A 25,749-nucleotide genomic window follows, 5' to 3' on the forward strand; every position below is an offset into this window, starting at 1 on the left:
AGAGAGAGAGAGAGAGAGCACAGACAGAGAGAGCAGCAGAGCAAGAAGCAGACTCCCCACGGAGCTGAGAGCCCTATCTATGCAGGGCTCGATCCTAGGACCCTGAGATGATGACCTGAGCCAAAGGCAGAGTCTTACCCGACTGAGCCACCCAGGTCCCCGTTCCAGAAGCTTTTGTGGTTCAGCCCCCAAACATCCCACGAAGAGGCCTTCTTGGTTTGAAAAAAGCATTTCCTCAAAGAAGGCTGTACGTGTAGATTCAGACTCATCTTGGGGTCTCTTTTCACCTTCAAGTCACTCTTTAATTAAGCTGTAAAATCAAATACTGGATTTTCATAGTAAAAAGACATGGAAAGGTCACCTGGCCCAGACCAATCTTCCACAGGTGATGTACGATCCTCTCCGTTTGTTGGAATGTGGTAGCTCCATGCCCTGCCCAGGGCTATGTGTTGGTAGGGGTGGCATGTGGATTCAATTCAGTCTCTTCTTGGGCCCCTCTTTTATTACCTGCATCTTAAGAACAGGCGCTCTTCCCTTCCATGTATGAATCACGCACCCAGTGCTGTATGCTTTGTAGAATACTCAGATGGCCCCGTTTTCCCTGACAGACCACTGACCAGCGTGGGTCTTAACAGAAATACCCACCACCAGGCCCACACTCCAACATAACGGAGGGTCTCAGGTGCTGACTAGGAGTCTATATACATAGCCCTGGGTGATTCTAATGCTGGTAGTCAGGAAAGCAAACTTGGAGAAATCCCATAGCAAGATAAAAAAAGGAAAGATTTTCTGCAAGTTCGGGGACAAACTCTTAGAAACAGAAATAGCTCTCACTTCTTCTCAGGTGTCCTCTAATAGAAATACAGTGAGGAACTGTTAAGGAAAACACTAAGCATTTTAGACATTTTCTCGTTTATTGGATGGGGAGGTAATTGAATTCAGTGAATTTCCCCCCTTAAAACACACAGACACAAAGGCACACATGTGTGCACACATATGCACAACTAGTATTCACTGCTCCTTGGTTTACCCTGGGAGCTTGGCAGATACAGTAAATGGGCTTCTCCACCATTTGATGGATTAATTACAATGATAAGTAGAGGTAGCTGCCTGGTTTGTTCTGTGTCGCAGTATCTATAGAGATATGGCCTCGATATGCTCCTCCCCACTTCCACCTCCTCTTTCTCTCCTGCACAGTTTTTTGGGTCCAATTAACAAAATTAGCATCATGAACCAAAATGCTGAGTATCTTTGACTAAATGAAAGCAGACTTGAATTTTAGTGCCAAATAGGCTCATTAAATTCCAGCCACCATCGAGCATCATGTTTGAGCTGAACTTCAAGAGACACAAAGTTCTGATTTCGCTAGATAACTCCTGGTGAACTTTACAAGTTCAGTGAACATCAGCACTTCAGGAAGAAAGCCCGAAGAGAACATGGGTGCCCTGTGGGCTGTCCCTGATGCTCTGTCCCCTTGCTGTCCCATAGGGCTGTGCAAGTTGTCCATTTTTAAAAATGCATTGACTTTTCAAAAGTCCAATATTGGCATGCCTGGGTGGCTCAGTTGGTTAAGCGTCTGCCTTCAGCTCAGGTCATGATCCCAGAGTCCTGGGATCGAGTCCCACACTGGGCTCCTTGCTCAGTGGGGAGCCTGCTTCTCCCTCTGCCTTTGCCTACTTGTGGTCTCTGGCTCTTTCTCTCTGACAAATAAATATATAAAGTCTTTAAAAAGAAAAAAACAGAAGTCTGAATAAAAATCTATCAAAAAGGAGACAATTGTCCAGGAAAATGGACTCCCAAGGAGACCACTGGAGCTTAAGACCAGGGTGTTGATGGCGGTGACAGCCAGAGCTCTGAATAAGGTAAAGGGAGCATTGGCCATTGGGGAAGCATGGCGGTGGCCAGGCTGAGTGTGAGCAGCAGCTATCCTGCTCTCAACCATGGCCTGTGGCGCTGTCACAAGAGATTGTTCAGGTAGGGGAGAGCCACACTGGAGCACATCACTGAGTGTGATGCCCACTGAGCTAGATCTGAAAGGATGCCTAGAATCACACACGTGCTCCAGGCCGAGGAGCATGAGAGCCAGGGCATGGAGGAGAGAAGCAGCAACAAGTGTAACAACTAACATTTATTGAGTGGTGACCAGTGACTGTGCTATTTTCCAACATACATAATTGCATTTAACCTTTCTAATAACCATAAAGGCAGGGTATCATTAACTTTCCTTAAAAGTTAAGGAGACTTGGGGCACCTGGGTGGCTCAGTGGATTAAAGCCTCTGCCTTTGGCTCAGGTCATGATCCTAGGATCCTGGGATCGAGCCCCGCATCGGGCTCTCTGCTCAGCATGGAGCCTGCTTCCTCCTCTCTCTCTACCTGCCTCTCTGCCTACTTGTGATTTCTGTCTGTCAAAAAATAAATTAAATATTTAAAAAAAAAAAAGTTAAGGAGACTAAGACTTGGGAAGATCAGCAGACTTATTTAAATTCACAGAGCTACGCCAATGGCCGCACCACGATTCATAGCGGGCAGCCTCAAACATGGCTCCCTACTGCTTCTGCAACCATTTGAAAGGACCTTCAAGGTTTCCAATCCAAACTCCCACCCACGACAGATGTCCTGTTAACTGCATTCCTGACATGGCAATTCAGCCAGCCTCACAACCTCACAATATGGACCCAGGACGACCTTCTCTCTTCTAGTACACCCAAATCCACCTCCTTCTCATGTCACTCAGCTCCATCCATTAGAGCCATCCAGAACCTGACCTGTCTAATCTTCCTGTACAAGCTGCCCTCCAGATATGAAAGGGCAGTGGTTGTGACCCCTTGAATCCTCTTTTCCTAGGCAAACTGCAGAAGTTCCTTTGCTCCTTGGCTGCAAACAGAAGCTATAAACAGTTGTAGGTGGTGTAGTTAGGGCAGAGAAGAGGCACAAAGGAGGGGGTCCTCAGTCCTACTGGAGGAGTCCACGAAAGGCATTGGTAACAGTGAAGCTTGTCCTACTGGGTCTTTGCCAGACAGGGGATGCAGTGAAGAGAAGGGCCCAGAGATTTGGGGCATCCTTTCATTTGCTCATTCACTCATCAGTGACATGAAGACTTTGCCAGGCCCTGGGCAGGATGCTAGAGGAATGAGGGTAAGTGAGGCTGCTGTGGTTCCCATCCTCATGAAGCAGGAGCCAGCATCACACCCTGGACAAATGGCAAGGATGGTGAGGAGTCAGGATAGTCCAGTACAGGGGGACGGGCAAATGGAGTCTGTGATAGGCAGTCATGGTAATGCACTTCTTTTTTTTTTTCTTTTGAGAGAGAGCCTGAGAGGAAGAGGGATCATGAGCAAAGGGGAGGGGTAGTGGCAGAAAATAAGACTCGCCACTCAGGCATCCTGATGCAGGACTCAATCCCAGAACCCTGGGATCATGACTCAAGCTGAAGGCAGACAGTTAACCGACTGAGCCATCCAGGGGCTCCTTAATGCACTTCTAATTAGCACCATAAAATAAAATGACGAAGACTTCTGTGAGGCAGTATGACACGTTAAACTTAGCCTTGATGAGTTTTTAAAAAGCAGAGAAAAATCTGAGATTGGGTTTGCCTTGGGCTGGGGTTTGTTAAGGCTAGCGCTCAGAGAAGAAAGCCAACAGTCCCCAACCCAGTGGTTTCAAATAACTTTTAGTGTAGCTTCTGAATCTTAACCTGCAAACCGGGACATTTCCATTTTACATTCATAACAGTTATGTCTCTGCAATTCCCTCATCTCAACACACACAAGTCCCCGAATGCCAGGAGAGGGTTAGAGGTATCTACACGGGTGCTGACACCAGCTTCCCAGAGCGTGGATCTTCCCTTATATATTCCACCCACACACAACTGCCCCAGAGAGGATGTCTTAAAATGAAATTTAAGCGAAATCATCTGGAAAATTCGGCTGAGCCAAGCAAACACCATTCCGGATGATTCTGTGCTTGTGGGAGAACCCTAAGAGACCACTTCAAACCCAAGAGACCTCTGGAGAATAGGTTCTAAAACTTCATGCAGGCCAAGAATTAAGAGGAGAGCTTACTAATTTGTGCAGCATTTGCTAAGACATGGCATCTTGGCCAAGTGTGTGAATTCAGGGCGTAGGATATTTACCTTTAGTTTTTGGAACCAAAGTATAATGAGGCAGAAACGTACATCAAGGGGTTGAATTAGCTCAAAGTGTTGGTGACAATAATGACTGGTGGATACTGATGTATTCGCTCAAGTCATAGACTTTATCCTGGGAGCTGTGAGAATTCTGGGGAGACAAGGGGAAGGGCCATAAATACGGCAGCGAGAACCTCCAAGACCCCCAGAGAATCATGATTCTCTGGGCAGTTTCCAAAGCTCTGAAGCTTCTGCTCCAGGGAATGAAACGTTGTCAGCTCTGTGAAAAGTGACCTAAATTTCCACCTGAGCAACGCTTTAGAACATGGAAACTTTCTTTTGGACAATAGCCACATCCTCTGCACCTTTCTCCTGTCCAAGGCTGCATACAAGGCCACCTCTGCCTTAGACAAGGTAGCCAAGGGTCTGACCCCCACAGTGGCCTAGGATGCTGACTAATAAAATGCTCCAGGCCTTAGCTTGTACCTCCCAGGCACACATTATTTCATATCATCTATCCATTTACAAATCATGAATTTGACCCAAAAAAGACAGCAAGAGAAAGAGGACATTTGAGTTCAGGTTTCTGCCATGGGGCTGAATCCAACTAGCATCTCCAGTTTTGAGACCTTGTACTAATTTGTTTTTACTTTAAGTTTTTCCCTTTAAAAATTGCCTTTGTGGGATGCCTGGGTGGTTCAGTCAGTTAAGCGTCTGCCTTCAGCTCAAGTCATGATCCCAGGGTCATGATCCCAGGATCCTGGGATCGAGGCCTGCATCAGGCTCCCTGCTCAGCAAGGAGCCTGCTTCTCCCTCTGCCTCTACTGTTCCCCCTGCTTGTGTCGGCGGTCTCTCTCGCTCTGTCTCTCCTACACACACAAAAAAATAATAAATAAAATCTTTAAAAAATAGAATAAAAATTGCCTTCACATACACATACATTTTACCCCCATTTAATCCTCACAACTCTATGAACAATTATTAGCTTCGTTTTTCAGAAAAGGAGATCAAGACTCTCAGAAGTCAAGTGACCTGTTCGGAGCCACACAGTAAATAAGTGGCATAATTGGTCAGAGCCAAGTTCCAGGCCTGCTGCTTGTCACTGCAGATCCTGTCCTGTTACACTACGCCGGCTTCTTGAGGGGACTGAGCGTGGGGAGCAGAGAGTTCTCTGCCTGCTGCGTGTTCTCAGAGTTGCAAAACAGCCCATCCTTCTATCCTGCTGCAGCAAGCCGGCATCAGTTGGTCTGGTAAAGCAGTCCCCTTCTCCCTTCACACTCACTCTGGCACCAAATTGAGGGATGTCTGGAGATGCAGAACGTGTAGGTCTAGAGAGTTCCCCTCCCCCAGCAGTCACCGATCACAGAGCAAGTTAATTAAACCTGGATTATTTAACGATAGTTAATAAGATAAACTTCCTCCTAGAGGCCAATGGGACCTGACAGTGTTGTCTCGTAACTACCTCTATGATAAGGCACCAAGTGCTACCAGAAAGAGGGTCTTTCAGACTCACAGTAGTGTCTATCCTTCCATGAGAGGGGAATGAAATAAACATGGGATTTCTAAAAACAAGTTAACCCATCAGCATCCATGTAAAGCATACTGGGTTCCATGTTGCTGGAGAAGGTAGGGCTTTGGCTGGAAAGAGGCTTATTATCCCCAGGAAAGTGTCCCTAGGACCCAAATATCCGGTTATACCTGAAGGGACACATGACAGTGTTCAGCAGTGGCATACAAAGGTCACGTCCCTCTGACAACATACACGTCAGAAAGGACCTAATGCCTTATCCTAATTGATAGGGAGGGGAAAACTACAATATTGTACATGGGGAATATTCAGGTTGGGGAGAACTGTTTTTTGTAGCCAGAAGTCTCTCTTCGGAATAGATCTCCTTTTGCGCACGTGCTCACATCTGTCCCTAGCTAAGGAGGACATTACGTTTTACACCAACCTCCAGACTTCTAATCTGCCTTCCTGCTCTTTTGGGCCACAGGAGAGCAGACCAACTGTGAGCAGAGTGAACTGACAGCCGCAGCTGGAGCCCGAATGTTTATGACTGCTCCCGGCCCGGACTGGGACTGGGCAGGGAGGAGGCCCCGGAGGATTTTTAATGCATCAGGAGAGAGTTCACTTGCCAAGAACTGTCCCCTTTGCCTTAAAAAGCCTATTAAAAAAAAAAGAAAGAAAAAGAACCTATTGAAGTCAATGGCTGCTAGAATGAATAGATATATACTTACTGTGTATCTAATATGTATATAAATGTTATTACTTTTTAAATGCACATATTATAATACTTTAATGTAATTTTTTTACATATCCTCCAGCTAGAGTTTTTATAATGGGCACTGAATCTTACATAATCCATTAATTTAGTGGATTTAATTGTATGGGTTCCACGGTTATAACAGGAGAGAAAAGAAAAAGCTGTGAGTTTGAACCCCAGCTGTTGGTCTGAGTGGCTTTGGCTTTACCCCAAGATAAGAGAGATGGTGACAGAGTAAGAAGCCTGTGCCAGCTACCAGGGCAGGGCTGGTGGTAAGAGAAGAGGCAAAAAAAAAAAAAAAAAAAAAAAAAAAAAAAAAGTGGATAAAAGAGAGAAGTACCCAAATCCTGTTTTAATATGAAATATTTTGTTTAGTTTTTATTATATATGCTTATAGCTGTTTGTTTGTTTGTTTTAATCTCACCATAATTCCTGCAGGAGAAAATAGCTTTCCTGTCATGGGTCTGAAATCATCTAGCCCTCTCTTCCCACTCTGAAATAATGGCTTTTAAATGGGACTTTTGATAATGCACGGTTTCTTGGCAGTGGAGACTTGCACTAGAGCAGAAATGGGGTCTATGCTTCTGTGTCTCAGAAACGTAGAAATGTAGAGAAAGCTATCCATCAGCGGCCATGGAATGGGAAGAAATGGATTTCTTAACTACGTAAATACTGTTTCTGTGTCCAACTGGAAGGCGATGCCCAGGTAATTCAGAATTACATCTATTGGATGAGATCCATTTTGTGATTCATCTATGAACATGGCCGCCTCCATGTGGCCAAGATTAGCGCTGGGCTGAGGTAGCATCTTTGAGCATATACTACCGAATCCACATTTAGGAGCAACCTGGAAGTGCACAAGGCCACCCAAAACTGAAATGAAGCCATGTATGGGGACAGCAAAGAGTCAGCTGGCAGAGTTATGAACTCTTCATGAATGAGCACTAACACATGCAAGCAGTCAAGCCACTGGCTACAGCTGGCTCATTCCCATGGAACACAGCCCCTTTTTCCTCAAAGGATCTCATTCTTCAAGAATTTTAAAACGCTCCCTTCTTTGGTGAGGACCTCTGACGTTCTCCCAGGAAACCCAGTTGTCCCGTCTCTGGTTGCGCTCCCAGACTTCTATCAAGGCAGTTACCTTATTGCGTTGTCTTCCTGTGTTTGCTGATTGTTTCCTGGAGGGAGGAAGAGATGGCGTTGTTTCCTTTCATCTTTGTATGTCCAGGCTTCAGGCACCTGGGTGGCTCAGCTGGGTAAGTGTCGGCCTTCAGTTCAGGTGATGTTCTCAGGGTCCTGGGATCGAGCCCCGTGGCAGGCTCTGCTACTCTCTCTCTCTCTCTCTCTCTTTCTCTTTCTTCCAAAGAAAGAAATAAATAATCTACGTGTCCCAGGCTTCTCACTTCTTTGGCCCTAAAAAAATTATTTGCTGAATCATTTTAAACCTGGTTATCCAAAGCCCTTTGAAGCAGATTGTAAGGTGGCAGAACAGCTGTTCGGAGCTGCATAAATATTGATACATGCATGGCAGGAGTAAAGATTTCTTGGGACGAAAATAGGAAGATGTATTTTGGGGCACTTATGTCTTTTAGAACCATTTGTAGAGATCATTCCAAATTTTCAGTTGCAAATCCCTTCATCTTCTAAGACTTTGTAAGCTGGATCATTGCCAGGAGTATCTTTTATGGCTGAGCTCTAACCCGGTGGAAAATAGGATTTATGAATTCTGAGTTTGCTGGGGCTACTTACACTGCTCTTCTCGAGGATTACAGTTTCTAAATGTTTATATGTAGTTAGCATTAAATGTCTGCTTTCTCCTGGACAAAGAAATGACCGTATAAGGGGACAATATGCTTAATGACGAGGAAGGAGGAGGATGGACGGAGTTTGGCAATGGGTCACGTCCTCCCAAGGAAGAAAGCTGCTGAGGTCCGGGCATTCGTGGTTCATAGAGAAGGTGCTGCTTTAGGCCACTGCTAACCCAATTCCGAGCAATTTTTCGTTCCTGTCTCCTTTCCTACCGTCCTTTTACTGCCTAAACTCTCACTACATGGAAAGCGACCTGCTCACGTTGGAAATATCCGAGACTTCTGAAACGTGCTCTTCCTCCGGTGGACCCCCATTTATCCTCACTGCAGTTCAGAAATGACTCACTTGGGTCCTGGATTTTGCCTTCATCAGCTAATCTGCTTTCCAGGCTTTTCTTTCTGAGGGATTAACCTTCCATCTCACTGTGCTGTGAGCATCGAACAGGTAGCAAGAAAACGTGCTTTTGCCAGAGATAATTCGACTGTTTTTGATAGACGGTGGGGCACCTTTATCGCAAATCGATACAAGAGCAGGTAGCAGAAGGGATTAGGAAACAATGGGAATTGTGTTTGCCCGATTTAAATTTAGCCATACTTTTCTTTAGAAACATCTTTTTCTCTCCCCTCTGGAAACAATAGCCAACATCCTCCGAAGCGTCCCCTGAAGTTTTTTCAGGGCAGGAAAGAAAAATGGTGTAGGACAACTGGGAACTCCAGCCATGCATTCGGGTAGTTCCCCGTGAGCAGAACCCCGCTCTAATAAATACGTCCAGAGCCCGTGCACTGTGCCCTTTTCTCAGCTGACGGTGGTCCAGTTACAACCTTAGCATATCTGAACCGAAAAGGAAGAGTTCCATTTATTCTTCGAGGCCAATCTATTTCAGGCTGGCGGTGAGCTTTTGGTTGATGCAGGGACTTTGGATGGGCACTCACAGCAGGTGAAGCCCATTCGGCTGCTCTCGCTTCTGGGTGGCCTCTTTGTCTCTTAGCCCAGAGCCCGTAGAGCCCAGCTCTGGAACCATCCCAGTACCGCCTAGGATGTGAGGTGATTCCCTCCTTACTGATCATGTGTGTTCCCTTTCGTCACAGGAGGACTGTGCCCGGGGTCCAATGATCCTTGCATGGAGAAGCCGTGTCCGGGGGACATGCAGTGTGTTGGTTACGAAGCCAGCAGGAGACCGTACCTCTGCCAGTGTCCACCAGGGAAGCTCGGAGAGTGCTCAGGTGCAGAGGGGGTGGAATTATTAAATCTGAAGCACTTGCCCTTGAGTAAATGACTCTGCCCTAGGTCTTCAGGCAAGCATTTCTGTCTGCATGCAACATTCACTGTCAGGATGGCCCCCAGCTGACATCCGCCCTCCCTGTACTTGGGATTTAGTCCAGCTTCAGCTTGTGCTCAGGAAACATGCAATGACCGTGGACTCCTTGTATAACAAGAAGACCACAACATGTGTTTCCGATGGTGTCGCATGGATGTTAAGAGTGTAAAATGGAAAATAGAAGGCCGTGGGTAAGGCAGAGGGTCAGAGTATCCAAGGCACGTCCTTTGATGGTCAGATGACTGCAGAGCCAGAGCCCCAAAGCAGAGCTCGCCAGAAGGTACAGTTGACCCAGTGCAGTTTACCTCCCATGGGGTGAGCCCAGCCTAGATCACCAAGGGAGCGACTCTTTGCTCCGTGTTCCCAAAAGGGCAGGTGCTCACCTCTGTGTCCTAAAGGGGGGAAAAAGAGAGAGAGAGAGAGAGAGAGAGAAGGAAAGAAAAAAATGTATTTATGTTATTTTGATCCAAATATCCTGTTTCTGATCCTCCCTCAATCCCAATACTTCAGTTGATTTGCATACTCCCTATCACATCTGAACTCCAGGAGTATTCATTTTTGGTACCAGTAGGACTCTTTTTGGTAGAAAGTCTATGTAAAATACAGTTACACTGATACCCTTCTTGGAATCCAAGAAATATTTATGATGTGGTGATTAAAATAGCAATTAGAGGGGGAATCCAAAACAGTGATGCCTGCCATAGCAAGACATTTTCCTAAGCATTGGGCTTTAGAAATTCAGTTTCTGCAAAGAGAAAGAACTGTTCTGAAGCATGGGAGCCAAAGCTCTTTCATAAGTGATGTCAGGAACAGAGCTGCCCGCACAGTGAAGAGATCACTGGCATACTTGCCTTTGAAGTCCTCTAGGGCTCAGAGTTGAAAGAAACTTAGGCTGGCCCCAACCCTACACACACCCTGGGCACACAGCAGGTGGATATGTAGGGGTGACAAGAAAGCTAGCACGTCTCCTGACTTCAGATGTCACTTTCTGCCCATCTCCCTTCTCTTTTCTATGTGGAAAACTTGTGATTGCCCATGATTTTCATCCATTGGATGTATTTTCACACTTGCCAACTCTCACTCCAGCAAGACAGCTTTTCAGCATCATTTTGCTCATTAGAACGTAAGGTAGTACAAAAGAGGGTGAACTCAGCATGGGAAGACGTGGGTAGACTTCGGATTCTGGAAGGGCTAGCCTTGACACTCACGGTCAGAAAGTAGAACTGTGATGACATGTGAGGAAGACATGAACTTCCTTCTTCCAACATTAGCGCAAATGGCACCAGTGGGCTCTTTGGCATTAAGACACTCGAGAAGGTGGCTGCTCTTTGCAAATGGCCTTATCTTTCCCTTGTTTCAGGGAGTGGCAAGTTTTTGAGTGTCTGAGTGGTTGGTGGTGGGCAGGAAGGGCATTATCTATTCACAGTGCTAATTTTAGAAAGTGGGCATTGACACTCTAAGAGAAATCAGGTTACAGAATTCACCAAGTTTCCCTTGGCATGAGCCCACTGGGCTTTTTTCTTTTTTCTTTTTTTTTTTTTTTTTGGTAGCAGGTGAGTTAATTTTTTTTTTCACTTCGGGATTAGGCTGTGACCTGAAGTGGAGAGAACCCGTTTTTAATCAAAAGCGGCTTCTCCTCAATGCCTTCATTAACTTCCCACGGTCTTTCATCAACTTGCTTGGTGGTTGTTGGGTGATCTCTTGTGTCTCTGACCGTTTCTGGATGTTGCCAGTATATATGTCTTCTCCTAATGGTCTTCTCAGGGCACACTTCTCTCAGCTTTGCTGGAAACAGTTACATCAAATACCGGCTGTCTGAAAATAGCAAAGAAGAGGACTTCCGGCTCGCTCTGCGTCTGCGCACCCTGCAAAGCAACGGGATTATAATGTACACCAGAGCAAATCCCTGCATAATTCTGAAGGTAATTAAAATGGGTTATCTTTTCCTGCAGTCAGTTCTCATGTTAATATTTTGGCTCTCGAACTGGGGCCTGAAATCTTTTTTGTCTTTTAAGTTCTGAAGACCAGAAACTGGCTGGAGGGCAACGAGGAGCAGCCGCAGTCCTGGGAAGTGTGCCAACATCCCATTTCCTTTTTATACGTTCGGCTTCAGAGTAGGCTCTTCAGATATTGGGGCATCTCTCTCTAGAGTGGTTTCAAGGGCTGCCCTCCTTGGAGCTGTAATCATGCCACAGTTCATTAGAATGCACTTCCTAATCAATTCCACGGCAGGGGTCGTCCTTTAAAAAGATTGGCTGTGTCCTCTTCTCCCGCACGGGCCTATCCCCCACTGACCCCAAAGGTGACTTCTGTTCTTACTCGGGGAGAAAGTTGGAGATCTAGGGTGGAGGAGGTTCCCTGCGTCCTGTCGTGGCCCCCAGTTGTCCACTGCTGCAATCCTTGCCAATATCAGCAACACTCCAAAGGAGCCAGAGCTCCCTGAGAGCAAGTCTCTGGCATTTGTACACGGCTCAGAGCTTCTGGTGCCTTCGTGAAACCAGCGATGACACGAATACTAACAGTGTTGTGCCCCTTGTTTGTTTTTTATGACGAAGTTAATATGATACGTTTATGACACACAATCGGCCCCATCTGGTCAAGGAAAGAACAGATTCAGAAAGGTTAAGTTCATTACCCGGGGTCGGCCAGCTCATAAACGCCGGGGCCCAGACCTGCATTCCAGTCTCTCTCACTGTATATGCTGCTCTCCTGCCTGATTTCCCCCGGCTCTCAGTCTTGCTGCTACCATCTTTTCATCAGAAGTCACATTCTGGGCATCTGTCCACCCAAGGAAGCCTTCCAGCACAGGAGGAAAAGGGAGGAGAAGGAGGGCGATGTTTAATCTGATGCTGTTCTCCTATTCTTGCAAGGTCCCTGTACCAGTCCATTGTGTATTCAGAGGCGAAAGCAGTCTGACCGGTAGGAAGTGCCCATACAAGTGGAAATGGCCGGCAATTTTTTCCTTCCTAGGGTTCCATCACTGGGCTTAATCGGGATCATGGTGGGCCTTTAGAGCTTCTGTCCTTTGATTGTTTGCTTGGTCACATCCACGTCGATGAGGTGTCCCAGGCTTTCATCCCAGAGGGATAAAGAATGTAGGACAATAAATGCCTCTGGCTTCTCCTATCATACCGACTTTTATTCACCTGCTTCTGGTATTGCAGGGCGCTGTGTGGTGGCCAGAGGGAGGGAGCGGGCAGTGTGGGTTTAAAATTTTTGTGGGGGACTCTCCCACTACCCGCACTCTTTGAACTCAGAGAATCCTTTCAACTCTGGGAAAGCCAACAGGAGAAGCTCTCGAGGCACAGTTTTAGCAAACAGTGAATTCAAATCCAATATTCGTGGTGGAGGAAGACACAGGCAAAGACCCAAGTCCTGTCTTTTTAACCTCCTGGCCCCGAAGCCGCCTGCCTTGAGTCAGTGGATCACTTTCTAAATAGCCCTGGGTGGTGGGGTTTGGTATATTTGCTGGGGAAGGGCTCTGGCTCTTCAGAGCTTCTAGCTCCAAGAGCTCAGCTGAAGTGTCTCGGGCCTCCGTCTCCTCCTTCAAGCTCTTAACAGGACCTCTGGTTTACAGACCTTCCTTACGAGGCAGACACTTTCTACTAGCAGATCTCTTCTAGAGCACTGAATCTGAGAGCGAACAAAACTACTGGGCCTGAATGGCCAGATCTTAAAAACGGAGCTTGTCATTTGACACTTCGCTGGCAAAGGTCTAAAACGTGCAGGTCCCTGGGGATGGGAAAGAAGAATAATTAAACCTTTTAGGCAGCTCTGGCTCCTAAGGTATATTGTATTTCACGAAACAAGCGTGTTTCTGAGAGTTGTGTAAATTGAATCTCTGTAAATGGAATTCTAATAAACAGTGGATGGTGGCTATTTGAAGGAACCCTTCCATTAATCCCTTTGTGATGTGAATAATCACCCCCAATCTGTCTGTTCAGTACGTTTGCTTTTCCTATGTTGAGTTTGCCTAAAGCAGGACACAGCTGTACTGAACTATAGCAGATATTCTCCTACAGTTGCCAGGAATATCCACTTAGGGGATTTGAATCTGTTTGCTTAACATTTCCAGCCTCGTGCAAGATTTAATTTCATTGGCTTTAGGTACAGTATGTGCCTTGTACTCAGGTTCAATGACTATACTGAAATGCTTTGTTTAAGTTGCACCTCGTGGTTGTTTATACTTTCCCAGTTAGAGCCCGTTCTCTAAAAAGTACTTGAGACAATTCATGGGGGTGTAGGGCACCCCTTGAAGACCGTTGAAGAATTGCACGGGACCTCAAGGGTTAAAAATACTCATGGACCAGGAGCACCACTATCTCTTAACAGCAGTGAAGGTGCTCATTCTTCTGTTGACCATTGACACCTTGTCTTCTTCCGTAAGAGGTCCCAGGCTTACCATAAACACCAAAATGCAGTAAGATCAGAGCATCATTAAGATGAAAATAAAAGGTTAAGACCCAGCCAATGAAGTGGGGAAGAGCAGAATATCATCATTAAAAAATCTAGACCAAGGGTTGCTATATCAGTTGAACACAAACCATGAGTGAATTTTCAGGCAGCCCAAACAAGAATAAAAATGGTACGATAGGTTCTCTGCCTGTTCTCAAACCTGTATAAGAAACGTGTCAGATCACCAGGAGAGATTTACAGCTTTTTCCCCTGTATCCGTCTTTCGGGTCCAATATTATAGCGAAAGCACAAGAAGTCCTTGCTTGTTAATCTAGAAGTGTCATCAGTTCATCTTGTGGGGAAGTTATAGATGACACGTGGTTTCATTTCGGTGATTCTCCCATACAGCTAACTCAAAACCCCAGGAATAAGAGGAAGATGGTCAGGGAAAGCTCATTTGGTTTATAAAACAGCCCACTTGGAATGGCCAGATCTTCCCAACATAGAAAAGTAACAAGGAAGCCCACACAGGATTCCAGAGTTTCCAGGACCTGTGTAAGACTATCACTAAGAAGTGAGTTAACTGATAACAATTACGGGATGATAATAATAAGATATCTGTAAGTTTACAAAGTACTTCACAAAATACATGCATGTATTTTTGTACTCTCCTGTGCCTAGATGGGAGCCCATCCGTTTCCGCCTGTGAGGAAACAGGTTAAGAGAGAATGGGTGGGCTTACCCAAAAATAACCAGTCAGGAGTGGATCTGACCCTCTGACCAGGGCCAGTGGGTCAGGAGTACTGCAGGTGTTTATCAAAAGAAGAGTTTGGGAGGGCTGGGATGATCATTTATTTATTCATATAAGTTTTTTTTTAATGTTCAATTAGCCCGCATAGAGTACATTATTAGTTTTTGATGAAGCATTCGAGATTCATCAGTTGCATGTAATACCCAGTGCTCATAACCACCCGTGCCCTCCTTAATACCCGTCACCTGGTTACCCCATCCTCCCCCACCCCTCCCTTCTGTAACCCTCAGTTTGTTTCCCCAGAGTCCAGAGTCTCTCATGGTTTGTCTCCCTCTCGGATTTCTTCCCACTTGGTTTTCCCTCCCTTCCCCTGTGGTCCTCCACGGTCTTCCTTATGTTCCACATATGAGTGAAACCATATGATGAGGCATTTTTTTGAAGATTTGATTTACTTATTTGAGAGAGCAAGAGAGGGCATGGGTGTGGGTAGGGGCAGGGGGAGAGGGAGAAGCAGACTCCCCACTGAGCAGGGAGCCTGATGCAGGGCTCAATCCCAGGACCCTGAGCTCATGACCTGAGCAAAAGGCAGACACTTAACCAACTGAGCCACTCAGGCACACCCTTAAGGCATAGTTTTTGAGCCAGATAACCATTGATGACAGCCTTGAAAACAGGTTTTTCAAAAAGTTCCCTTTACAAAGAATAGTTCCTAACCCTCTCACAAGTTTGGGGCATCAGTGCATTTGCTGGAGCCACACACCAAAGATTCGAAGCAGTAAGACTTTGTGCCATGATTTACACTTATTCACTCAAAATCCTGCTTTCCTACAAAATGATTTAGAGCTCTGATGGCTTGTCTTCCAAGCCCCAAGCCACTCAAGATCCAGGTTAAAGCCCATCGCTGATTTCAGACAAAACTGAGGACCTAAATATCTTATAACATTAGAGTCCTGCTTAGAATTATGCATTTCATGGACTGAATTGCCGACCTGCCTCCCCCAACCCAGCACATCATTTCAGATCATTACTGCAGACTTTTTTTTTTTTTAACACATTCACCTGCAATACAATTTCTATTAAAATAGCTTGCTGTCTGGCTTGAGAAGGCTCTGTCCTCTTAAAAGAGAGATCTTTTCGAATGCGGTCTACCCTATTCTGGAGACAGAGAAAAACTAAATATGATCAGAGTATGAGTTTCCAGTGTGAACAGACTCAGACGTGAAAGTGTTCCCTCCCTGGCGTAATAGGCTTGTGATGTAGGAAAAGATGAACATTTGCAAAGTTACCTCTGATATCAGCACTCTGGCGTGTCACCTAAACAAGGCTTATAATTCCAAATGCCTAGAATTTTGAGGATACTAATCACTCTTGTTTTCCAAGGGCATCAGGCTTCCCAATCATTCAGCAGGTTGCTGCTGTTACTTTTCTCAGCAGAAAAGAAAACTCACTGTTCCTATGGGATCATTTTATGTCCCTTAGTTATGGAACTTCGATGTATGTGAGTACAGTAGAGCTACATTGGCTCTCCTGGATGAATTTGCAACTTGGTTATTATCCCAAGAGGTAGGAGTGGGGATGGAAAAGGGAATGGACCGAGGAAATCTGTTAATGGAATACATTGTCTTACAAAACCATCGATGAATTGCAGCTTCACCACCAGATCTTCCTTGATAGTCTGGGGACACCCCTTTGTAGCCACAGAGCGTAACAGCAGATGGACTGTGCCAGAGGAAGGAAGTCCCCAACGTCATATTTGATCATTTTATTACTTACATTGAAATAAAAATATGGATATTACCCAGGAGTTTTTCCTGAGCAAGTCTACTGGTATGATTTACAATATCCATTCAGTCCATTTTGTGGAACCAAAAAATGACCGAGGCAACAGCGTAGATCACAAAGGAAAGCTCTCGGAAAAAACACACAAATATTTGCCTCCAGTCTCTTTATATGTATACACTTGCATTTCGGAGTGGAGTATGTGTGCACTGCGTACCAGGTAGCTAACCATTCTGCAGCGGGCACAGGCTCCTCGGAAAAAGAGCCATAGCAACAATCTCTGCTCGCCATATAAGGGGTCCCAAGCCCAGACAGGTCAACCAGTTCTCTCCAGGTCACCTGGGTGCGACACAACAAATCCTGAGTGAGAGTCCCCATTCATACTTCCCAGGGCTCTGCCTGGTTCGCACAGCCCCCTGCCTTCCATATACGCACGTTCCCACGGCATAACTTTATATGCAGGAAGAGAAGGGGCTAGGGAATCCACAGAGGCAGGCATGTGAGTCCCTGAGAATTCGTTGCCTGTGGAACACACTGAAGCACAGGGAGAGAAATATTTCATTCGTGAGGATGAGCGATACTGTGAAAAATCCCCGTCAGGCTGTCCTAAATCAAGCACGTGTTGGAAAGAGTGGGTCGGTCTGTTTCTATGAATTCGTTTGGCGTGTGGGCCTCCTTCCTCTTTGAGATCTGGAAGGTCTGCCTTCCCTTCACTTGCCCTTCCCGCTCTCCCCACGTCTGTGTTCTCTGCCCACATTCTGGCACAAGAATACTGATGTCAGCAGATCCTAAATGAAGGCCTGTCAGCCTTGCATGACTCAGATGGTGGCCCCCACAAGACCCCCTTGCTGGGTCACACAAAAAGGCCTGCAAAGTACCTTTTGTTTCTTCATAGTCTCTAGCTGCAGGTCATTTCATGGCCCAGTATCAGTTTGTTGGCAGGACAGGGATCCAGCTTCATTCCCTGGATCCTCAAGCCACTTTGCATTTCTAGGAAATGCAGAGGGGAGGGTGAACCCCAAGGGATTCAAAGGCCAGTCTGTCTCCTCAGCAACAGTTGAACCTGGGTCTCCGTGGAGGACCAGTCCCCGGCCAACAGGTCCTGGCCGGCCGCCATCACTCAACGGCACACACTTTCTGAGTTTAATGTCCCCCTGTGGTTTGTTAGCCTCCCAGAACAGACTTGGATGCCCTCCTCGCACCAGCGCAATCCATGTAGGCAGGTCTCTGTTGTAGCTGACCCTGGATTGGGGGCTGGGAGCATCGATGAGGCATGAACCCTTCTGGGGGACCAGATGTCATTAAACATACATTGCTATATTCTAAGCAAATGGCCAAGTCCTGAACACTTTGTGGGATAATCTCAACCTAAATGATGGGCAGCCATCCTAAAGAACCATTTGTTTGTTTGTTTGTTTTTTAAGATTTTATTTATTTATTTGACAGAGAGCACAAGCAGAGGGATCAGCGGGCAGAGGGAGAGGGAGAAACAGGCTCCACTGATCAGGGAGCCCCACTCAATCCCAGGACCCCAGGATCATGAAGGCAGCCGCCTAATCAACTGAGCCACCCAGGCGTCCCCTAAAGAACTGTTTTAAGAATATACGAGTGTTTAATGTAGAAGCATTTTAAAATCTTAACTATATATGAATCTGGGAAGTAGGAGATCTTTTATTTCTGCCTGGCCTCTTTTTCTCCCTTCTAGAACCTTCACACAGACTTGCTTGTGGAGTACCTAGTTATTTCAGTGCTTATCTGACTTATGGCCATCTCCCCCACAAAGAAACATAAGCCCCTAAGGTCAGAGATAGTAACTCTTTTTGCTCAGAGTGGTCTCCATAGCACCTGGAACACTGCTTAGGACATAGGAGATGTTCAATAAATATTTGTAAATAAATATTGAGTTCACAGAAATCATTCCTGTGGTGGTAATAACAAAGAAGGGTGCAGAGAATCATCAGACCCCCTCACCAAGACATTGCTGTGACCTCTTAAAGGGCACAGATCCAAAGAATAGGAACATTGTTAAATTTAATGGCAGATCTGTGCAGATGTGCTGGTGTTACTCCTTGCAAGATCTGGAACATTTCAGGCATACGTACGGCACATCATGGGGAGAGATCAAACCACCGCAGACTTAGGACTGGCCCAAAAGCAACCTCCATCCTAGAGGTTTCCCGTGGACAGGGTGGGAACAGGGGTGTCCAGGAGTCTGTTGCCAGATGCATACTGAAAAGCACCCGGTGCTCATTCCCTCACATAGATCGTGGACGGCAAGCTGTGGTTCCAGCTGGACTGCGGCAATGGCCCGGGGATCCTGGGCATCTCCGGCAGAGCGGTCAATGATGGGAGCTGGCACTCCGTCTTCCTGGAGCTCAACCGCAATTTCACAAGCCTGTCCCTGGACGACAGCTATGTGGAGCGGCGCAGGGCACCCCTCTACTTCCAGACACTGAACACGGAAAGCACCATCTACTTCGGGGCGCTGGTGCAGGCAGATAACATCCGCAGCCTGACGGACGCACGGGTCACGCAGGTGCTGAGTGGCTTCCAGGGCTGCCTGGACTCGGTGGTGCTGAATAACAACGAGCTTCCGCTACAGAACAAGCGCAGCAGCTTTGCCGAGGTGGTGGGCCTGACCGAGCTGAAGCTGGGCTGCGTGCTCTACCCCGACGCCTGTGAGCGCAGCCCGTGCCAGCATGGGGGCAGCTGCGCTGGCCTGCCCTCCGGAGGTGAGTGCATGCACAGTGCTCTGCTCCTGCACCAGGCAGGGGTGGGGGGTTGGGGATGGTGGGGGGATAGGGGTAGAGAAGGTTGGGCAGTGGGGGTGGGGGAGGCAGAGGGGCCCGATCGACCTGCGAGGGACTGGCTTTTACAGGCTTCCCCCTGAGTGCTCTCCCACTCAGACACTGGCCGGGCTTCCTTTAGGAAGGTCCGGGAGCTTGAGAAGTGTCCAGCGTCACTGGTCCTTTCGCAGCAAGCTACAGGCACAGGGCGGTGACCTCAGGGGTCCAGAGATGCTGTCACAGGGCCCCGTCCCCTGTCCTCCCACATCCTTCCAGGCCTGGGGAGGAATAGGACCCTCTTGAGCCACCGGGGTGTCACTGCAGGATGATTGGTGGCAGAGTCTGAATCATGATACCCCCATGCAATCCTTTGTCACCCAGACATGGAACTTCACTAGAAGCCAAAGGGAGGGGGGAGTTAAAGCCACCCCTCCAGGAATGGAAAGAGAGTGGAGATGCTTTGGAGAATGCCTTTAAAACGTGCGCATTAAAAATAAATCCAGTGACTGCTCTGTAAAGGGGCAGAGGGTCAGGACTAAAGAGAGGGCAATTTACAGGGAATCTCAGGACAGATAAACAGTGAGGGTGTGAGGCTCTATGGCGATCAGTTTTTTCCCCCAAACATATATCATGAAGAAGAAGGAAAGAAGAGGAGAGACGACAAAAGCGGAGGAAGGGAATGGAGGGCTTCTGCTGTTTGAGGGAAAGGCCAAGACCATCTAAGTCCTGGGAGTCTGGAAGTAAAAGAATCCCTCACTTCCCCCAGAGGCGGTTCCTGCACGGACATAAACTAGGTCAGGCACTCCCCTGGTTGAAGCCTCTGCTGCCTCCCAACAGCCCCTGATCACACTTGGGCCCCTTTGCAGTCTCTCAGCGGTAGTGTGATTAGCAAATTTTAAACCTTCCTAACAAATCACTTAGAGATTCTGCTGTGCGCATTACCATCTAATGTCTGTGAAGCCCAACTCCGAATTTAGAGTCCATTTTATTATTAGAATGTTATAAACTGTCCATGAAATGATACACTGCCGAAATACAGACACCAAAGTTATTTAGACTTGCATATGTTGCCGCCACAATGAGGGCCAAGTGCCCTGGGGGGAAATTTCTGCCGTCTCGATTTAAGAAATCTATTTGCTGTTTTTACTGTCTCAGCAGTATATGTAAATAAAGGGTTGTTATGGTGCCATAATTCCCGACTGATGGGCAGTAACTATACTTCAGTGGTTCTATAAACCAGCCCATTATGACAAGTCATGGCCAGTTTTTCACCAGGCAAAACAATTCTGCTAGTGTGAACCGTCCACAATATATAAAAGGAGCATATAATTAAATTGGGTTGAAACAGAACACCACTCCATGTCAAATGCCCGGTGCATAGCCACAAATTGTAACATACTTTCAGCGATGGCAGGACGGTGTTTTTGCTGGCAAAGCTATGGGCTTCCATCATGGGTTATCTTTAAAATAATAGTAACGATAATAATCACCCTATTAAGGAAAAAGACAGGGAATCTTGCTCTGCGACATGCATTTTAGTGTTTTTTAATTGCCTGAAATCCGTGAACAGAGTATTCAGTGCAGGTATGTTCATTAAGTGAATGTGACTCATATCAACCTGGCAATTTTCCTCTACTTTTTTTTTTTAATCTCATTTGGTTTAGCCACATTTTAGCACTGAGGATGCCCATGCTGTATGCTTTTCACACGGCCTCAAGCACTTGCTTTCCTCTCCCCGAAGTCCCGCCCTGGCCTGGTTGCATTCTCTCTCCTATTTTTCTTTGTCCCTGCTCCCCACTTTGCCCTCTGTTTGGGTTTGGAACTGGGATTCCACAATAGGTGCCCTTTCTTCCAAGGCAATAGAGACGTCCATCAGCTCAAATGTCTCCTTTGTGCCTGGAAGCTCATGTTTTCCTAAAACAAAGTATCTTTCCTCATCTCCATCTATATGACTCTCTTCTTTCAAGCCTACTTTCTCTTGAGTTGAGGAGACTCAGTGGTTCTTACCTCAGCGACCCCCCAGTTCATGATCCCCAATCTGGGGGTCTCGTGCACAGTAGTACTGAATGTAGGGCCAGCAAACTCCTCACCGCCTACCAGGAAATCCAAGAACTGAGTTTCTGTTTCTGTTTCCTAGGTTTCCCTAGGAAAGCAAAGGCACAGAATTCCTCCTCTGATATGTGGGGAGGTATCTATCCACCTGCTCCTGGCTATCAAGACTAAGACCTCAGCTTCTAAAAAAAGAAGAGAGGGAATCCATTTTCTTGCCACTATTATCTGTTAATATGAGAAGAATTTTTTTTCTAAAGATTTTATTTATTTATTTGACACAGAGAGAGAAACAGCAAGAAAGGGAACACAAGCAGGGGGAGTGGGAAAGGGAGAAGCAGGCTTCCTGTCAAGCAGGGAGCCCAAAGTGGGATTCAATCCCAGGACCCTGGGATCATAACCTGAACCAAAGGCAAATGCTTAACCGATTGAGTCACCCAGGGGATCTATGAGAGGAATTTTTGCTAGGCCCTTATATCTTCTCTGCGAACACCTGAAATTGGGGGAGAAAAGCCAGGAAGGAAATAACCAATAATTTGGCCTTTAATTCCTGTCGTGAAACTATGCAGTTAATTGTAAGGGTATTTAACAGAAAGTAAAAAGTCATCCTAGTTGTGAGGGATGGTTTAAAAAGAACAAAAACCTCAGTCGTTAATGGAAGAATATTCATGCCTTAAAGAATGTCCTCTGGCTGCAGAGGTGTCTAATCACAGAAAGAGAGAGCCCCCCTTCCCCAGCTCAAAGGCTGGGATGCAGGCAGTATTCAAAAAGGGGGAGAGGGCTAGAGAAAGTAGAGTGAGGACTTCCGGTGTGACTCCATGCAAGGGAGGATGCTGGTGACAAAAGTTAATTGACTCAGTGTCTTCCTGCTGTTCGAACCCTGTGCTGTGTGTCGCTTTAAATTTCCAGAACATGTAATTGAGTATAATCACCCCCTTGACCACTTAAGAATGCTGGCGTCTTGGTCATCGGCTCTCCTGGGGACAGGCTTCATTCTCAAACTGTGGCTATCCCAGCTTCCAGAGCATTCAGACTTTTTAAAGCAGCAACCCACAGCAAGAGGCATTCTATTTCAAAGAGGGGGGATTGTGTTCTAGCCTCCTCCAAACCCAATCAGACCCTTGGCAGGAAGCGGCCAGGAAGCCGCGTCTGCTCGCTCAGAATGACATGGTCAGCAGGTTTGACCAGCGTATAACTCTAGCTGTCCTGAGAACGAGCCGCAGGAACCCGAGGGAATTAGAGCCCGGAATGCTAACTTGTAATAAGAGTGTAAATATGACTCTGTAAATCAACCACAAAAGGAAGGCTCTCTCTTGTTAAAGCCTTAGAATTACATATATTTCATAAACATGAACTGGAAATAGCAACCACCATGGAGGAGAAATGGCCTCGTCCCACTCTGACCCCTGCATTTCCAGACCCTGCGGGGTAGGGAACTGCCCACTGAGCACCCACAATCTGGATAAGGAGTCCTCAGTCCTCCCTGCCTCATCCTGCTCGGCTCAAGCCCATTACTGGAAAAACCTACTTGAAGCTAAGCTATAATTTGGCAAAGTAGTGCAGTGAGCCAGGCAGTCACCAGGCCAGAAATAGCCATTCTGTCAGCTCTGCATGAGACCAGAAGCCTAACTCTTAAAGTGAAAACTTGGTAAATTTGTAAATGTTAAGAGTTACCATGTATTACGCTCTTACTTTGTGCTTGGTACCATGGTAAGTGCTTGCCTGATAAGCGCTTACATGCTGTGACAATTCTTACAATACACTGGGCTCAGTACTAGTCTTCCCTGCCCCCTCCCCCATTTTACAGATTAAAAACACAGGCCAGAAAGGTTCAGGAGCTAGCCCAGTGTCACACAGCTAGTACAGTGGGGGAGCCAGGATTTGATCCAGGTTTGTGGAACCCCCCTCCAGCCTGTGCTCTTGGAACCCTTGTCACTTAAAGTGTGTTCTAGGAGCCAACAGCATCGACATCCCTGCAAATACTAGGAATGTATCTTAGATCCCACCCCAAACCCACTGAGTCCAAGTCTTATATTTTAACAAGATCTCTAGGTGATATGCTGATATCTTTCTCTATCTTTGAACTGCCCTGAAACCTAAGAAAACTAGTTCTTTTTTTGTTTTCACATATACATATATGGTAGTTCTCAGTCTCTGAGAGGCACCTGCCTCACCTGAGGACCTTATTAAAATGAAAACTTGTTATAGAAGAGTCTCTTGATTGTTAAGGGAAGAGAAGAATCTCCGTACTTGCCTCCTTCATTCGCTGCCCATGTCAAAGGAACTTCTGCTAGATCACTGAGTCATAGTCGCAAATTGCTAAACTTACTACCAAGAAAAATTTCTCAGTGAAAGTTTGTGTGTGGGGGGAACAACACCCAAACCTACAAATCGGAATCTCGGAATCTGCAAAGGAGGGGAGTTCAGATATCTGTTTTTTTAACAAGTCTCCAAGGTAGTTCTATGCACATCTGAGCTTGCAAACCAGTGACGTTTGGGAATGCCAATAAACTCTGTGTTTGCAGGAATGTGAGTCAGTGATTTCCAGGAGAAGTGAGCAGACGTTGGATGTTCAGGAAGTGAACATTCGGTGTGCGGCCTGATTTGGTTGTCACTGTTTTAGTGTGAAGCTTGAACTTTGATCCCTAGTCTGTCAGGAGTTTGAGGTCCCCCTGAGCTCCCCTCTGAAGAGGAAAGTCAGAGTGTCTACCTACTCCCTCTAAGTAAGTTGCACAGGACAGCAAGTTCTTGGATGTTGCCAAGAGTTGGGCATAGAAGTATTTTCAGCAACAAAGCTGCCCGAGATACTTTGAGTGATGATTTAGTGAGTGTTTTGCATCCCTAACTGGTAAGGGTCTTGAAAAACTCAGGCCTTCAAACTTTTGGTAAATTCTGGAGTCCCATTGCTATCTCTGGGACCAACAGATTCCATTGTGTGGCCTCCCTCCCCTCCCAGCTGGCTTAAGGGAATTGAACAGGGTTCCTGCATGCATTCAGCCCACTGGCCCACTGAGCACAGTGGTACAGAGAAGGGAGGAACCAGACTCCCAGTCGCCATACTATGAATATCATTTTTTTGTAAAAATATTTTATTTTTAAGCAATTTCTTCACCCAAAGTGGGCCTCCAGCTCAGAACCTGGAGATCAAGTCTCACGTGCTCTACTGACTGAGCCAGTCAGGAACACTTACTGTGGACACACTTTGCCTGAGCTTTGCAGCTTATGAGGAAATTTTTTTCTTTTTCCTGAGGCACCTTGTTTTTGGTACTTTGGAAAAAACCTTATGGTAACAGCATTAATCATGTAGATACTGCTATAAAACAAAAAAAAACGCCCAAACCCTCAAAACCCAAAAGCAGTCAGGGTGTGTGTAAACACGAAAGAACATGCTGGAACGTGAGAATTTATTGTGTGCCTAATGTTGTTAATACATTACGTGTTTCCAGATCCTCAAAGAAAAATGCTAGAAGCTCAGCCCAATATACAATGGTTGAAATGTAAGCAAGCTGTCCTAGGGAAAGTTACAAGTCTCACTTTCCAAGGTCATTTTGCACCCCGCGTGGTAAAAGACAGGAAGTAATGACAGGCCATGTTCTACAGCCAAGCCCCCTCCCCACTTGTGACTAGCATCTCATAATGGGCCCACTGAATTAAGTATGAGTTTTCTCATGCTTATTGAGATTCACACAGACTAGACATTTCAGGATTTCCCAAGATTTAGCCTAAAAGTCAGAGTAAGAAACTCCCATGGCTTTCAGTCTTTTGGTTGATGGGCAACCCAGAAACGCAGCTAATTTCAGAATCCATGGTAATTACAGTAATTATAACAACAAAGCACCTAATGTGTGTGTGCTACATTGTAGCTGATGGATCCAAAAGCCTTATTATCCTCCATGAAGTGGGTATTAGTGAGATTCAATTACCAGATAAAAATAGGGAGGTTCCTGGAGGCCAGGCGGCTCAGCTGTGACCATATCTGGCTGGTGGCTAACAGCCAGAACTTAAAAAGACCCAGGAGCTCCCTAACCCCTTACGGCTGCCTCCCCAGATCACATGAGCTCTTGGAGTCTTTAGATAAAATCCATAATCCAGCAACGTAGTGGTTGATACTGACTTCAGATCCCAAATGCCAGCTCACATTTGTCATTACGTCCACCTTTGTGCACCAGGCAGATGTCACCTTATCGAGGCAGCCATACCTGACTGGAATCATGTCACCTAGACCGAGGAGCAAGGCCATTACCTGGAGGGTGGAGGCCATTACCCGGATGAATCAGCTTGGAGAACAACTAATAAGTCAAAGGAGTCAGACAGAAATGATCTTGACTATTTGCTTACCCAGCCCACAGTCACTCTGTAATTGCTTAAGCCGTTTCTATTTTTTGCATTTAATAGGTTTTGCAGTTTTCTTTGAACGAGGAAAGGAGGGGGCATTTTCAGTTGGTCCGGGGGCTGATTTCAAAGCCATCTG

The 25,749-nt window shown here is 46.3% G+C and overlaps 1 protein-coding gene across 1 annotated transcript in view; it reads left to right on the top strand.

Moving 5' to 3' along the window:
• FAT3 (FAT atypical cadherin 3) overlaps positions 1 to 25,749 on the top strand; it is a 662,119-nt gene that overhangs the window by 613,391 nt on the left and 22,979 nt on the right. Inside the window, exons 20-22 of the mRNA XM_046016531.1 lie at positions 9,289 to 9,423; positions 11,283 to 11,440; positions 18,707 to 19,175. Coding sequence (XP_045872487.1) covers positions 9,289 to 9,423; positions 11,283 to 11,440; positions 18,707 to 19,175 — 762 coding nt within the window. The remainder of the gene's footprint in view (positions 1 to 9,288; positions 9,424 to 11,282; positions 11,441 to 18,706; positions 19,176 to 25,749) is intronic.

The sequence above is a fragment of the Meles meles genome, chromosome 8 (genome assembly GCF_922984935.1).
Source record: "Meles meles chromosome 8, mMelMel3.1 paternal haplotype, whole genome shotgun sequence".
Taxonomy (NCBI): Eukaryota; Metazoa; Chordata; class Mammalia; order Carnivora; family Mustelidae; genus Meles; species Meles meles.